A 16,845-nucleotide genomic window follows, 5' to 3' on the forward strand; every position below is an offset into this window, starting at 1 on the left:
AAAACGCCCGGGCGGATATGAGGGGGCCAAGGCGTGTCCGCCACGTCAGCTCGGCCCACCACCGGCCCACCCAACCCCACAAAACCCTCCTCCGGAGCAAACCTAGCCCACTTCGCTTTGCTTAGCTCTGCTCCCCGACACTCCCCTTTTCCCAATCCGTCCAATCCCTTGCGCTAGTGAGCATGCCAAGCATCGGAAGCCACTCGACGACAGCTCTAGAGACGAGTACGAGCTGGCGCTCCATGTCGTGCTTGAGCGCTCGCGGATTGATACCGGCGGCAGCTCCGGGTCCGGTGCGACGACTCATATCGCCCGTCGCCATAGCGCCGATGCGGCCCTTCCCACCTTGCACGCGGATCTGCGCGACCTGCCCAATCCGCTCCGCCCGCCCGATGGCCTCCTCCACCTCCGCCCGCTGCTCCGCGTGGGCATCGGTGGGTTCTAGTGCCTGCTCTGCCTACGCTGCGGATGTGGACTCCAGATCCGGAGGCACATGCCGCCCCTCATGAGAGGCAGAGGGCAAGGAAGATGTGGCGGCGGGTTCGATGTGGCTTCGTAGTCCGCCCATCGCCTCCGTGTGATGCCGGTGCCCGGCGAGAAGGAGCGTCTCCTCCAGTGGGTGTACCATCGGTCACTTACCATGGCGGAGACGGATGCACGACGGCTTCGGGGGATCAACGCCAAGCAACTCCCGCTCGACATTGAGCAATCCGAGCGGGAGGCGGGGGCGACAACGGCGGAGGTGGCAAGGGTGGCCAAGCTCAAGCGCAAGCAAGATCGCATGGTCCGACGCTTGCAAGGCTACATCGTCATCCTCGATTCCTCCTCCTTCGACGGGCCCGACTCCGACGTTGACCCACCTCCTGCTGCGGATGCCTACAGCAGCGCCGGGCAAAGGGCCGATGAGGAAGTTGTGAAGCTCGCCCTCTTCTTTTATATAATCCAGTTCTAGTATGTAGTTACAATGTGTCGAATCATGGAACTGTGTGAACTATGCCCGTTTGGTGTTTTTTATGTGAATTATGCCCGTTTGGTATTGGTTTATATGTCTGTTTCCTGTCAATTTTGATCGTTTGGTGATCTACGTACTACGTTGCATGAATTTGTATGGATATAGGGTGTTGGTTATGAGATACGCGAGTGTGGAGGTGCGGATTTAGGGAGGGCCCGGTCAGTGTCCGGGGATGTGTCCGTAGGCTTTTGAGGGGTCAGATTTGCAAAGTCCGGCTGTAGATGCTCTCATGTAGTTAACCTATATACAAACAACCAAACTATGTGTAGATCATGGTTTATAGGCTGTTTTTTCTCCGTCGGGCCTGAAAATCACACGCAATGCAACCAAAATCAACGCGGGCAACCAAACACGTCCTAAGAGCATTTTCAACAGCCGCGCTACGCGCGGCGTGCTAAAAACTCATTGCAGTGTGCGGATCGCCAGTTTTTGCGCGCGGCGGTGCGCTGGCTCCAGCAGCCGCCGCAAAATAAAGCGCGTCCGAGCTGCTCCAGCAGACACGCTATATTTCTTCTTTTTGGTACTACGATTCGATACACATTTGGCCCCGATAGTACAAACAATAAATAGTCCACACATAGCCTCCTTATGCATAGATAGTTCATAGCTAGTTCATAGCCTCCTCCTATGATAGATAGATAAAACAAAAAATTACTACTACTCGTCATCCTCTCCTCCGACGTCTAAATTTAGGCATCAAGGATTCGCTCATCGTTTGAGTCCCAGGACGATGCATCTCCTAGCGCGATGTTGAATTTAGCGGCCGCCTTCCGCATTCGCCTGTCCTCGCGATAGGCGGCTCGCTCCGCCCTCCTCTCCTCCCTCTCCGCCCTCTTCTCGGCGAAGAACTGTTACTCGTTGATGATGTCTTGCGGGAAGCGTTGGCGCCACAGCGCCATGGCTTCCTCATCCATCTCGGCCAGGCTGAGACGGCGCTCCCGCCTCCGGTTCTCGCGACGATCCTCGTCGGTGATAAGCCGCGGGGGAGGCACCAACTCTTGCGCCCGCTCCCGCGTTGCCACATCCGGGAAGTGCATGTCCCAACGGGACCGCCGGAGGCGCCATGCCGCAACGTCGTACGTGCGGGCGCACTCCTAGGCGGTGTCGAAGGTCCCAAGGCCGAGGCGCACGTCGCCGGACCGAATCTCGATGGAGTAGGTGCCGGACGGGCGCACGCGAACGCCGCGGTAGCCCGAAGCTCCCTGGCGGCGCGGCGGCATGGTGGCGTGTCGATGGCGAGGAGAGAAAGCGGTAGAGGGAGCAAGGAGAGAGCGGTAGAGGGCGCTGCATTTTATAGGTACGCTGCACGTGGCGCGCCAAATCTAGCGCGTGACCGACCGCTTTTTCGCGTGCGCGCAATCGTTTCCCGCGCGCCGGATTTTTCCGCCTCCGCTGGAGCGCGCGAAGCCGCCCCGTGCGTGCTAAAATCTCCTTTTACCACGCGCGCGCGTTTTTTGCAGCCACTGTTGGAGATGCTTTAAGGCCTTGTACAATGCAAGGTGCTTAGGGAAGGTGCTTAGAGAAATAAACCAGACTTTTCTTAAGCACCGGTGCTTATTTGTACAGGATAGACGCTTAACTAAGCGTCTCTCTTGCAGAAATATGCACAGTGCTTTAGAAAAACTTGGTTTATTTTTCTAAGCACCTCCCATTGTACAAGGCCTAAGAGCATCTCCAGCCGTTCGGCCCCCTAAGATGACGAAAAAAAGCCGCCTGGGGGCGAACCGACGCAAGTTTGGCGCGTGGGGGCGACTCCGTTCCCAGTCTTCGCCCACCAGGTCGCCGCGAGTTCGGCGAAGTTACGTACAAACTTGTGCGAACTCGGCGATCTGGTACGAACTTGACAAAATTTCATTAAAATTTGTACAAAAAACATGCAAACTATGACGAACTACACAAAACTACGATAGCCACTACGCCGTGTACACCGCCCGCCATCTACATGCCGAGAAGCCTGTAGAAGCGGTGTAGTCGCCGCCGTCATCGTTGTCGTCGTCGTCGTCGCGCGCCCCGTCGGAGCCACACCCGTCCCTGCTGCACCCCTGCCCAGGGTTGCCGACGCGCGACGGGGCACTGGACGGCCCGGCCTCACCCTCCTCATCACTGTCGAGGACGATGACGCCGCCCTCCTTGTGGCCGCATCGCCGGGCCTGGCGCCGGGCCTGGAGCTTCGCGTACGCCTGGCGCTGGCGGCGCACCTGCTCGCGGACGTAGTCCTCCTTCGCCCATTTTAGGGCAGCCTCATCGTCAGGGGCCACCATGTCGACGTGCTCTGGCTTCACGGGGAGCAGGCCCGGCTCGGGCTTCGGCCGGACCAGGCGAAGGGAGCGCGGGGAGGGGCGGGTACCCTCGTTGATGATGAGGGCGCCGCTGCGATGTCTCGTCCGGCTCTGGCTTGATGGGACGGAGAGCCGGCGAGCGGGAGGAGAGCGAGTCGGAGCTTGACGAAGAGGACGTTGGCTCCATTCGCCGCGGCGTCCGGGAACTGCCGCGGCGGCGAGAGAAGGACGGTCGCGTCAGGTACTCGAGACGCGACACGTTGTCGACCTCGATGTGGTTGAGGACGGCCTCGAGGGTGCGGCCTGGGACGCCCCACCACTCGCGCCGTCCTTCGGCGTTGAGGCGGCCGCGGGGAATGACGCCGTTAACGGAGGCGATCTACTCTTCGCGGCGGCGCTCGAAATACATCATCCACAGCGTTTCGTTGTCGGGCGCGTACCTTGGCTCGTTCTGCTGTTCCTCCATCAGGGACGAGCGGATGCTGGCGATCTTCGCCCGCCGTGCCGCCCCTTCGGGCATCGGTGGCACCGGGACGCCGCCGGCGCTCAACCTCCATGCCCCGGCACGCGCATGTCTGAAGGCACCGGGTACTCGGCTTCGTAGAGAAGGCGCGCCTCCGGCTCTTGGAGATGGCGGCGGCCGAAGCCGTTCGCCGCCACGCTGTCGCCTGGAAACCTCTCGGCCATTTTTGCTCGTCGGCGGGAAGGGGGAGAGGGCTGCTTTTGTGAGGTGGATGCAGGGGAAGGTTGTGGCGTTCACCGACAAGGAGGGGGCGCCTTTTATAGCCCCAGCCGGGCGGCGAGAGGCTGCATGCCGGGCGACGCGTCGGCGGCATCTTCACTACGCCGCCCGTGAGGCATCAATGGAGGCTGACCGGCGCGGCAGCACGGCAGCCTTGGCCAGCCTTGGCATTGATTCCCGCGGGAACCGAGACGATGAGGACGACGAAGCGGCGTCTCGCTGACTCAGAGGGCCCATCCCCATTCGCGCCAAAACCGCGTCCCCCGGCGCCCCAGGTGCTCTCCAGCGCGCCGGGTTTGGCCCGAGTCCGCCGACCCTAATTTCGGCCCAAACCGACGAAAAACGGGCTTCTGAGACGCGAATGAGCCGTTTTTTGGCCGGCGCCAAAGAAATCGCCTGGAAGCGCCGTGTTGGGGGCTCGGGTGGAGATGCAAGGTGCAGGATCATTTCTCACGGCACGCAGACCCACGCAAAAAAGACGGAAAAAAACTTCTCCTATCACGGAAGGCGAGCGAAACCCCCGCCCGCTTCCCGGCCCCGAACCCCCAAACTCCCCGCCGGCAGCCACGCCTTTGGACGGTGATGTCGGCGGCCGCCGTCGATGGCCCTCCCTCGTCGCAGCAACCCGCACGGCCCACCGTGGAATCTGTCCTCCAACTCGCCTCCCGCGACCCCTCAGCCGCGGTCCCCCTCCTACCCGCTCTCCCGCCAGACGCCCTCGCCGACCTCCTCTGCTCCCTCTCCGCCGCCTCCCCCCCGAACCACCTCTCCCTCCTCCCAACCCTGCTCTCCCTCTCCCCAAACCCCTCGGCCGCCTCCGCTGCCTTCTCCTCCCTCCTCAACGCGCCCAGCTGGCCGTCTCCGACCCTCCTCGCCGTCGCCTCCCTCCTGCGCGACCTCCCCGTGTCATTCCGATCCCGTGTTCCCGACTGCCTATCTAAGGTTCTCTCCCTCCTCCCCGGCGCCGATGTCCAGGACCTCCCCACACTCGCCTATCAGCTCCTCCTCCTCGCCTCCAAACCGCTCCACCCCCAGCTCGTCCTCGCCGGCCTCCTCCGCTTCTTCGGCGGCCGCCACGGCGCCCGTGTGCGCGCCCCGCCGTCCATCGCACGGCAGGTCGAGGGCACCGTGCTGATGCACGTCGCCTTCGCGGTTAAGCAGGACCCTGCACTGGCAAGGGAGGTGGTAACCGCCGTCAAGGCCAATGCCGCGGGTGTGCTCAATGGATTCGCCGTGGCGGTACTGCTGTCCGTGGCACGCGTGCGGAGGTTCAATGACAGTGCTGTGGGCGTGCTCCGGGACGCTGCCACTACATCACGCCGGGATTATCGGACGTCGAGGTGAGGGCATTGTTGTCTAATTGGGATGTATGTAGCGTACATATTTGTTCCGAGATGTACTATTTAGCATCCATATTTGTTCTGATTGGCTTGTTTCGTAACCAATGTCTTATAGGCGCTGCAAGTGGTTGCCAGATCGCCTGAAAGAGGAAAGTGCGGAGGCTGCTCATTGTGTTGAGAAGGCACTACTGAAAGCAGTGAGGAATTTGTATTTTGAATCTGTGATGATCAGAATACTCTACCTTGGATTCTTATTTCCCTTTGGGATTGTAAATTGGGCCTAATATGCAGGTCGCTGAGAGCATTGGTGGGAGGGAGCATGTTGTTCCAAGCATTGTTCAGGTAGGTTTTCTCCTGTTAGAAGCCTCAAATGGTGATCCAGGGGACGAAGATGTTCCAGACGAAGGGGTTATGAGCACTGAAGAAATAGGTGTTAATATGCTCAAGTCGTTGTTTGAGACCCATGAAATGGCACGCACTGAGGTATTATGATCAAGGCGGTCTGATCTTTTTGTTGGGGAGTCAGTTATGGTTAGATGCTCGATTCATTTAATATGACATAGCATGTTTCCATTGGTTTACTTGAGGTCAGATAATTGAACAATGCAAGTTCCGGATCCTCTCAGCAAAGCCCCAGCAAAGTGCACCAGTTCTTCGGTAACAGAAGCTCAAAATCCCGTTAAAAGCTTGCGGAGTATACTTTCTTTCTAGTAAATTCTCTCTTTTTCTACAGGTTGCTTGGATGCTTAGTTCGGAGTCATCCGTTTCCAATGCTAGAATACGTTGCACACCTGAAGGAGTTACTGGACTATTTTGCCTTCATGAATGACAGGATATCGACGGGTCTGATAAATTGCATCTTGCCACTCACTAAGTTCAGCCGTGATCTCAAGGTCTGTGACCTTAACAATATTCCATGCTTTTGCTGTTGTAAACTGGGGGTATGATGATTGTGGTGGAATCAATTTTCAGGATTACATAATACTGGTAGTAAGGAAGGCCATGTTCAAGCGGGAGGATGCTGTCCGGATTGCCGCTACAAATGCTATAGTTGAGCTGATTGTAACAGAGAGCGAGTATAGGAAAAACGAAGCTAATCCTTTTCAAGATTCATCAAGTCAACCGAGCTCTAGCCAGCAACCTGAAATACATCGAGTGGTTGGTGTGGAACTCTTTCAAGAATTAAGTGGATTGCTTCGCAGATGTCTTTCGCAGCAGGTATCTTACAGATATACTGTGCCACCTATTTGTTCTATCCTTCATCTCTAGCAATGCAGATATAGTCCCTGACATAGCTACTCTGCTATTACAGGCTAGAGTCAAAACAGTTTTGTACGAGGGTCTCATTCGAATTGTTACCTCCGATCCAGATGTTGCAGACAATGTACTTGATTTCCTGTGGCCCCACTTCCTAAACTATTACATAGAGGTAAAACTACCCAAGAGATTCTTGTGTCCACTTCTGTCCACTTGATACTATAGATTCGCTCAAGTACATTCTTTTCGCAAGCCAAATAAAGTTGTTCTTATGGGATGCTGTTGCCTGAATTGCTTCAGAATGCAGAATGCCCCCTTAAAATGGATTCATGCTTTAAAGTTGAGAATGCCAAAGTATGTATGGTGGAACCTTTGGATTGCCTACTGTCATGTGTCACGTGCATTCTTCGAGCTCAGCAAAATAGTAAATGTCACCGACCACGTGATGCATATTGGAAGTGTTTCGGTTTTGCTCCTTCCCAGGATAATGAGGTTTGCTCTTTCCTCATTTTGAAATCCTTAACTAATTGGTTTAAGCATAATATATTCCGAATCTATGCTACTGTCAGGTTGGAAGATCCTCATCAAGGGACTTGTTCATGAAAGGATTATCAAATATCCAGAAGTATTTGAGGAAATGCCTCACAGAAGGTTTGTGATAACGGCATCCTGTTGGTGCTTAACCCTATTATTTTATATGACACATGTTTTTATGCTTACAGTTTGCTGTTGATTTATGACAGATCAACGAGGACAGACCCAAGAAGCTGGTTCTGCTTCTTCATCTTTGGAGATAGTCCAGTGTCATAATGTTTTTATGCCTGGAATCGTTGAGGTTTTTGTTGATTTTGCCGCTTCAAAACTAGCGGAAGCTGCTGATGAACCAAAGGAGAAGTTAGAAAAAGAAATACTGGAGCTCGTTGATGCTCACAGTGGCTTTGAGAGGAAAACAAGCAAGAGCAGGGAGAAAGTTGCACCAAGAAGAGGGGATTCAAGAGGTGCTACAGATAGGCAGACTAATGAACCTAAGGAAAATTCAAATGCTTCTTTGCTGAAATTACATGAAAAGAGGGGGGAATTTATGAATTCAAGTTTGTATGAGCTTGTAGTGATGTGTACCAAACAGTACCATGCTGATAAATATGATAAAGGCAGCCAGCGTCCTAGCCAATCTAAATTGAATCAGAGCTCCAGTCTATTATCCTTTGTACTGAAAGCCTGCCTTGAGATGTTCAGATCACTTACAGCTAAGTCAAGTGGTCTGGCCATTGGAAATCTAAGAAGAACGCTGTATGAAGATGTAAAAAACTTCGCGCAGCCAATTGTGAAGCTCATATGGTGGTTTATGTTGGATTCAGAGCAAGAGAATGGTGGATTCAAAAAGAACACAACCCAAGGGAAGAGAACAGTTGAAAACAAAAAGGATCAGTTATATCTGGCATTGACATGCTTTAAAGAACTTTTTAAACTAAGTGTATCAGAAGACCGTTCTAGTGACATTATTGATCTTCTGATATCTTCGGCTCCTTCAAATATAGAGGATATGATGGAAGCTGACCAGCTTCATGACAATGACACTACTGTGACTGAGAATCCAGAAAAAAGAGGCGCTCATGTGTTTCTGAACATATTGAAGATGTTATATGCTAGAGCCCTTTCCCAATCCCTTTCACGTGAATCCGAGGTAAGCCTAATGGTAATCTGAGTAGGAAAGCAACATATGACGGATTCTGTTTCTACTGTATTACATTATTATAACTCTTATGATCAGTTGCACCTACTTAGCATAATAAGCATAATGCACAGTAGATGCTTCTGCTTCTGCACCGTTCATTTAGTTGGAAATATTTGCACATGCTCCTAGTTTACATGTTACTTGTTGGCCTGCTTATGTTATTTAGGGCAGAAGTTGTGCCACAGTTTAGTTCTACTCCCTTCGTTCCAAAATAATTGAAGTTATACATTTGTCATAAGTCAAACTTGCTTAAGTTTGACCAACTCTATAGAAAAATGTGCTAAGATCTACAACACCAACACATAGTATAAAAATATATTTCATAAAGAATCTCATGAGACTAATTTGATGTTCTAGATTTAATATATTTTCTGTAGACTTGGTCAAACTTAAACAAGTTTGACTTAGGACAAACCTAGAACTTCAATTATTTTGGAACGGAGGTAATAGATGATATAGATTAGTTGACATTTTCATATTCTAGATAACTTATCCATCCAAACTTGCTGTTCTCAGTCTTTGAGTGATTTGGTTTTCTTTGTTTTAGGTATGTGCGGGTATGTCATGCCAGATACCATGTTATGTGTTAACAAATAACTATCCACAAAATAATCCTCATTGAAGATACAAGTGAATAATTTAATCTTAATGGTTTGCTTTGGTAGATAATATAAAGTTCTCTTGCAAATGGAAAAACTAAAGTTCATGTTCATTTCTGCAGGCTGTATCTGAACTGATTTTTGGCATATCAAGGAAACTGCATCCTGATCAGAGGCATCTTGTGGGACATTGGGCTGCAGGCTTATGTCGAAAGAATACTGTCCAAAGCCCAACCACCGCACAAGAGATGGTAAAACTTGCTGTCCATCTTATGACAACTCCAGATGACATGATTCTTGTGCATGAGATGACAACAGAGTTGAAGAAGTTAATAGCCCCCGGAGACGAGGAGTCTGTAGATTCTTCCGAGGCATTTCTCATTGTCAATTGTAAAACAAAAAATTCACTTGTTGCTGTCTTCCTTCACATGGTTGAGTCATCTCTTATTGAACTGGAATGGGGTCTTGGTAAGCTTAAGGCAATGCTCACATTAGGTTATGGCTCTTCTAATGTTGACGAGGACCAGCCAGCAGATGAAAGGATGCAAAGAATGTTTCTGGAGGAAGCATTCTACTCAAGATCAACATCAGTAGTTCATGTCCTTTCGTCTTTCACACATATGAGCCTTAAGGGTAGGTTGAAAAAGTATCATAAAACGCCTATATTGTTACATTCCTCTATTCAGTCTGATTTTACCTTTGCATACTCAGATTCTCAGGCAGAGCAGTTTCTGAAACTGACTGCAAAGTTCTACAAGCTCTTGGCTCGCATCTCAAAGTCTCAGATTGCACCTAAGGGCTACAAGCAGTTCATACCAGGTCTCAAATTTCAGAAAATGGCGGAAGTAACTTGCAGGATGCTTACTGCTCCACTTTACAATTTTGTCTTTACACTTCAAGAGGTCTGTGGCACTCTATAAATACACTGTCCATGCTTATGGCTCCTGTGATCTCAGTTTAAAAGCTTCATGTTTTCTCGTTTACTTTCTTGTGTGTTACAGAGTGAGCAACCACACAAAAAAAGAATCCTCGCGAAGATTAAAAGGGAGAGCAAATGCATTCCTGATCTTATTTTCCAGGTGGAGGATTATGAGAAGTACCTAATCCAGTTAAGCAAACTCACAAAGGTGAACCTTTTGAGGCATGCCAAGCGTAGCGTAGCAAGAGATTTTCGGATACAACCAAAGGAGAAAGCTGCAGAAGAAGAACGTGAAGGGGATTCTCCTCCAGCGAGTGCTGCATCACCTGAGAGTGACCCTGAGGAGGATGCAGAAGGTCCAGATGTTCCCGCTGATGAAAACCTGCAGGCAAGTGCACAACATGATGACGCCGTCCAAGATTATTCTGAATCCGACGGAGAAGAGGAGGAAGTATTAGTACACAGGAAGAGAGCTAATGCAAACCAAATTGTCCAAGATTCTGAATCTGATGGAGAAGAGGAGGAAGTATTAGCACGCAGGAAGAGAGGTAAGACAAGCCAGATGGTCCAAGATTCTGAGTCTGATGGAGAAGAGGAGGAAATGTTAGCACGGAGGAAGAGAGCCAAGACAAACCAAATCATCCAAGATTCTGAATCTGATGAAGATGCTGAAGGCGAGTGAATTTTCTGTAGGCAGCAATCAGAAAGCATAAGTCATACTCGTAGGAAATATAGAGCAGTACTCGTAGATACTGTTTTGAACTGTTTGTTAACTTGTTGATTTTAGATGATATATAAGGTGTAATCGCAATCATTGTGCTCTTGCTCTTGGTTACATTTTTCTCATGAATTTTAACACGAACCACATTTCTTCTGGAGCGAGACATATACTCCCCCCGTTCCTAAATATTTGTCTTTTTAGAGATTTCAAATGGTTACCACATACGGATGTATATAGACATATTTTAGAGTGTAGACTCACTCATTTTGTTCCGTATGTAGTCACTTGTTGAAATCTCTAGAAAGACAAATATTTAGAAACGGAGGGAGTACTACTGTACTATGTTGGCAATCTTTGATGACTAAATTTAGTCCTTCCTGTCTTACTGTACTTCACTCACTGCCAAGAAGAGCTTCCTGTATTGAAACGACTTGAGATGTATTGGCTGTAGACGGGGCAGCATATTGTCCCAGTACAAAGTGCAGTGATCCATGTCTAGCACCCTATCAGGAGGTAGCTCATGTTTTTCTTTAAAAAGAAAATGGCGGTTGCTGATGTTTCTGATGGGCAAAAGCATAGTCTGCAGTTGCACACACTCGGCAACATCTGAATCTGATCCAAGGCTCCAAGCCACCGGACCGGACCCAACACAACACCAGGTTCCCGACCTGGTGCTGGTGCGCACAAACCCATTCGAGTCGACTCCACCGCCGACCCTATATATCCCTCACTCTTTCGGCTCGCCCGCAAAACCCTAGAACCCACCCCTACGCCGCCGCCGCCGCCGCCATGGTAACATACCTCCCGGCCTGACTTGTGGACGCTGATCTATGTAACCGTGGGCACGATCTGACCCATCTCCTGTCCTCTCTCGTGGCAGGGTATCGACCTCGTCGCCGGCGGCCGTAACAAGAGGACCAAGCGCACCGCGCCAAAGTCGGACGATGTCTACCTCAAGCTTCTGGTGAAGGTAAACCACACGTTCACCTCGATCCGGTGGAGTCCTCCCCATTTCCTGCCGAATTTCGGAATTTATTTTGAGCAGCGTCTCATCCCGATCCGTGTGCGTGCAGCTCTACCGCTTCCTGGCGAGGAGGACCAAGAGCCAGTTCAATGCCGTGATCCTGAAGCGCCTCTTCATGAGCAAGACCAACCGCCCGCCGCTCTCGCTTCGTCGCCTCGTCAAGTTCATGGATGGCAAGGTCTCTGTTCTTTTGTTTGGTGTTTATTATTGATGCGTGATTAGGTTCGTTTCGTTATCTCTGCATGACGCTGTTCGGCTTTGCGATTCTGGAAGTGCAGGATAACCAAATCGCTGTGGTCGTGGGCACCATAACCGACGACAAGAGAGTTTACGAGGTGCCGGCGATCAAGGTGGCAGCTCTCAGGTTCACTGAGACGGCAAGGGCCCGCATTGTGAATGCCGGTGGAGAATGCCTCACCTTTGACCAGCTGGCCCTTCGTGCTCCTCTTGGCCAGAACACGGTAATTTCTGCTGCCCACTTATGTTCTCATCCTCACTCGCCACTAAGTTTGTGTACATACGAGCATTGCTATGGATTACAATGTTTTCTGTACTTAATAATGCCTAACCGGTGATCCACAGGGAATATATTTGTTACTAGAATTCTTTTTGTTGTTATTATTGTTGTTGTTGTTGTTGTTGTTGGCTATTGTCTGACCGTACTATTTCAGATCCTGTTGCATAATCATATTTAATGTTGCGAAATTTGAACTCAACTTGCCATCTCTATAAAATATCTTATGGTTCTACTTTTTATATTTCATTCATTCAGTCTTGCTTGATCCTGGGAAGGTGGATGTACCTGTATCACCATGGTGCTACTGTCTTTTAATCGCTATGACTCCAGTAGGCAACATGATTGGTTCTTGAGTACAGTTTGTTTCCCTTTCTTCTGAGCATATTGGTGTCTGCACAGTGCTACCCCCAGGCTTGTCAGATCACAATCCTATGAATAAGAAACCCCCAATTTCTGTGCTTAGATCTACTATCCCATTTGGTGTTGCAGGTCATGTCACTTGTGATTGAGTCGTCTGTGTCAACATAGATCTACTATCCCATTCGGTGTTGCAGGTCATGTCACTTGTGGTTGAGTCGTCTGTGTCAACATAGATCTACTATCCCATTCGGTGTTTCAGGTCATGTCACTTGTGATTGAGTGGTCATGCATCTCTTGTCCATGTAGTAACAAACAAAATTTACATTGGAATGATGGTAGTGACCACACCTACGCTTCTGTTAATCTGTGAAGCACAAGGGAAAACAGTGGTTGAATTTCTTCAAATGAACTAATACATCCATTATCACTCTTCCTTCAGTTTATTCTTTAAGATTTATTATCTTTGTATGTGCTCTGGTTTACCGCGGCAGTGATGATACAAACCTTCAGCTTGCATGCCAGTTCTGCTTCTGAGAATTCATGACTGAGAAAGCTGAGATAGATCTGAGCCTTGAACCAGCACATCTTTCTAGGATCATTAATGATTTTGACACTTGCATTAGTTATGTTCTTCTTGGGAACCTTACTCTGGACCAAGGAGGTTTAGCTGTTGCATAAATCTATATGGTTGTCTTACCAGCCCATTGCACTATTATGATTGCTTTGGTGCCAAATGATCTAACCGAAATTCTGCTCTTTTGTCTCTCTACATAATGGTAGGTTGCTTCTTCTGGTTTCCTTCAGTCAAATATTCTAACAACACTAGCTCTCTCCTTTTTCTAGTTCCTGAATGATGTAGTTTCAATAGTCGAATATTTGTTGTGTTCTTGGAAGAACAGCATATGATGCATACTCTAGTGGTACATGCTGTATGCAGTGTGGACCAATACTCTGCTTATTGGTTGATCCCACTAATGGCATCATGATTTTGTTATATGAATGTTTTTGGCTTGCTTAAGTGGTGGGCAGTTTATACTTGAGTATGTACTATGGTTATACTTCAAAATGCATGCACCTGCATATTATGCTACGCTCAATCTGTTAACAAATACTGCTTATTCTCCGGTGTTCTGAATATCGTGATTCTATCGTAGAAATGTTTTTGTGCATTGCATTTTGCATTTTCAGCTATTGATGCAATCAAAACCTACACTTTAGGCATGATTTATTTTAGTGCACATTTTTTTGGGTTGTGATGTTTCAGCCTTGATGTTTGAATGCTAGTCTAGTATTGTCCATCCCACTTTTTTGCGACCATGTATTGCCCCTATTGTGTGTAGCGTTCATGTCTGTACACACTGTTGCGCTGTAAAAATTCCTATTCGTTTCATAATGTTGTTCCTGTTCTTCCAAGATATTGCGCTTCTAAATATGCAAATATATGTCATTGCATACCGGCATTGCAACTGGCCCATTACTCTGTGCTGTTGGTTGTGTACCAAGCAAATCATCACAAATTACAATCGTCTTAACAGGTTCTCCTGAGGGGTCCAAAGAATGCCCGTGAGGCAGTGAGGCACTTCGGTAAGGCTCCTGGTGTGCCGCACAGCCATACCAAGCCTTATGTCCGCTCGAAGGGAAGGAAGTTTGAGAAGGCAAGAGGAAGGAGGAACAGCAGAGGCTTCAAGGTCTAGGTTCTTGCTTGGTGTTCATGTGCTACACAGCTCTTGTTTGAGTCTGAGTTATGTTATTATTAAGTGCTAGGATCATCTAAATTTTGTTCGAATGTCACGCACTGTGCTGTGTATCCGTTTTACCGGAAACTGTATTGTTTAACCTCTCTCAACTGGAAATCTTTCAAGTATCTGATCCTCTTGAATGAAGTATGATGGTTTGTTTGGTTGCCTGCCGCCCTGTGTCGATTAGGCAGTGGGCTAGAGCCACGTTCTGCATACGTGGTGTTTGGTTGGCAGCACACGAGGCTAAAAGGCTGGCTTTTGGCAGCACCCTCGTATGAATAAGGGCGGAAGTATGTCAATGACGATCGCAAGAGAAGAGATTATTGAAAACATTAAAGAAACGTCATGTTGCAATTGGATATCCTTTGGATGGTTTTAAAACATTAGTTCTAATATGTGCCAACATAAATTAATATGGAGCCCGATGCCAAACAAGTTGATCATCGATGCCGCTTGAATAAGAAAATGAAGGAAGTGGTAATACCGCTTGAATAAGAAAATGAAGGAAGTGGTAATACGAGAATGAAGGAAGTGGTAAGAACAACTCTAGCAGACCCCACAAAATAACCGCCCAAAGGCGGGTCGGCGCAAAAAATCCCGCTCGAACAGACCCCGTAAACGTGGCCGGCTAGCAAAAGTTTTTGAGGGGCGCGGCAAAATCTCGGCCCCAACCCGCGAATACGCGGGTTTCCGCCTCGCCCCTACGGTGCCCCGTATCAGAGTCAAGCGGTTGGCGGGAGGGACGTTTCAGCCCCCGCCCTTTCCCCATCTCCTTCCGCTGCCGCCCGCCCTTGGTTTCGCCTGTCCACCGCCGGCGACTCCGGCCAAATCTGCGGGCGGAATCGCGCCGCGGGGGCGTCCCCCACCCTCCAGCACCGATACGCTGCACCGCCCCCGGATCCGGCGAGAAGAGCCGCCTCTCGTCGCTGTCGCCGCCGGGGATCGACCGCCCTTGAGCCCGTCCCTCGTCGCCGCCCGGGATCACCCGCCCCACGAGCCGCCGGTTAGTGTTTGTTTGTTTGTGCTTTGTGCCGAGCAGTATGCATAGTTGATTGACGCGGCGTACGATTCTTGTTCATGTAGATGGGATTGAGCCCGTGCTAGAAGTTCTTGCTCTCCGATTCATCCGATTCGGACGACTCGGATGTTGAGATGATGCTTGCAACCTTCGGCAGCAGACATTAGTGATGGCACTTGCTGTGAAGGAGCACGAAGACGAGAACCGGAAGAGGCGGCGAGGATCGACCGTCGGGCATCTTTGCATTCCTCGGAATCGTCATCTCGGGAACAAGATGTTGATGCAAGACTACTTCGCGGAGAATCCAACATATCCACCGCACCTCTTCCGGAGAAGGTATCGAATGCGCCGATCACTCTTTGTGAAAATTGTTCAAGCTTGCGAGGCAATTTGTCGGTATTTTACTCAAAGAAGAAATGCTGCGAGTTTAAAGGGATTTACTGCATATCAAAAAATCTCCGCAGCTATGCGGGTGATTGTAGGCGTTCCGGCTGACTATGCCGATGAGTACCTTCGCATTGGTGAAGATACCACAATTGAGTCAGTGCATATATTTGCCAAAGTGATCATCCGTGTCTTTGGTCCTGAATATCTTCGAGCACCCAACGAGGATGACACAAAGAAACCGATGACATCTAATGAGAGGAGAGGTTGGCCTGGCATGCTAGGTAGCATTGATTGTATGCATTGGACTTGGAAAAATTGCCCAAAGGCATGGCAGGGAATGTATTGTGGCAAGTCTCGTGTTGCAACAATTGTGCTAGAGGCCATAGCATCAAAGGATTTACGGATTTGGCATTGCTTCTTTGGTATGCCGGGCACTCTCAATGATATCAATGTGTTGCAACGGTCTCATTTGTTTGCTAAGCTTGCTAAATGCTCCTGCTTGCAACTACACTGTCAATGGGCATGAATACACAAAAGGGTACTATCTTGCAGATGTTATATACCCTCCTTGGTGCACATTTGTCAAGAGCATCGAAGATCCAAAAACTAGAAAACATTGTGAATTTGCAAGGGTGCAAGAGGCAGCCCGAAAATACATTGAAAGAGCATTCGGGGTTTTGCAATCTAGGTTTGCCATTGTTCGTGGTCCTGCTCGTTTTTGGGACAAGAGGACCTTGAAAAATATCATGACATGTTGTGTTATCCTTCACAATATGATTCTCCAAGATGAGAGAGGAATGAATTTGGAGTTCTTCTACAACAATGTGGGTAGCCGTGTCAAATCAGTTAGAGACCCTAACTGCATTAGAGCTTTTCTTCAGACCTACAAGGAGATTGAAAATGCAAACACCCACTTTCAGCTTCAGGAGGATCTCATTGAGCATCATTGGCAAAGGGCTGGATGGTAACAAACTCATTTTCTATTCATTTGTATTTGTATTTGGGACAAGTTTTGTATTGCATTATTTAATTTGCTTCGGTGATTTCAATAATTATTTGTAATGTGGATGATTGTTGTATTGTGTTGGTATTGAATAATTATTTAGTTTGCTTCCGTGATTTGAATAATTATTTTGTAGTGTGGATGTTTGTTTTATTTTTGTGGTGTGGTATTGATATTTTTGGACCAGCGGGAT

General features: G+C 49.1%; 2 protein-coding genes, 1 non-coding gene and 2 pseudogenes across 3 annotated transcripts; all 5 read left to right on the forward strand.

Moving 5' to 3' along the window:
- Positions 1–4,495: 4,495 nt before the first annotated feature.
- LOC123092185 (Fanconi anemia group I protein) lies at positions 4,496–10,757 on the forward strand. Its single transcript, XM_044513888.1, has 13 exons — positions 4,496–5,373; positions 5,489–5,570; positions 5,665–5,856; positions 5,966–6,030; positions 6,107–6,266; positions 6,346–6,591; positions 6,686–6,802; positions 6,931–7,122; positions 7,200–7,281; positions 7,374–8,314; positions 9,087–9,597; positions 9,676–9,866; positions 9,966–10,757. The coding sequence occupies exons 1-13, from the start codon at positions 4,616–4,618 to the stop codon at positions 10,563–10,565; spliced, it is 4,137 nt and encodes a 1,378-aa protein (XP_044369823.1). The 5' UTR covers positions 4,496–4,615; the 3' UTR covers positions 10,566–10,757.
- Positions 10,758–11,173: 416 nt separating this feature from the next.
- LOC123092186 (60S ribosomal protein L18-3) lies at positions 11,174–14,411 on the forward strand. Its single transcript, XM_044513889.1, has 5 exons — positions 11,174–11,396; positions 11,485–11,574; positions 11,678–11,806; positions 11,907–12,089; positions 14,041–14,411. The coding sequence occupies exons 1-5, from the start codon at positions 11,394–11,396 to the stop codon at positions 14,197–14,199; spliced, it is 564 nt and encodes a 187-aa protein (XP_044369824.1). The 5' UTR covers positions 11,174–11,393; the 3' UTR covers positions 14,200–14,411.
- LOC123095432 (uncharacterized) lies at positions 12,537–12,681 on the forward strand (annotated as a pseudogene).
- On the forward strand, positions 12,839–12,917 carry LOC123095422 (uncharacterized; annotated as a pseudogene).
- Positions 12,988–13,080, forward strand: LOC123095265 (small nucleolar RNA Z223). Its single transcript, XR_006446162.1, has one exon. It is a non-coding gene; the product is annotated as a small nucleolar RNA Z223 (small nucleolar RNA).
- Positions 14,412–16,845: the final 2,434 nt, after the last annotated feature.

This window comes from Triticum aestivum, chromosome 4B (assembly GCF_018294505.1).
Source record: "Triticum aestivum cultivar Chinese Spring chromosome 4B, IWGSC CS RefSeq v2.1, whole genome shotgun sequence".
NCBI classification, from domain to species: Eukaryota; Viridiplantae; Streptophyta; class Magnoliopsida; order Poales; family Poaceae; genus Triticum; species Triticum aestivum.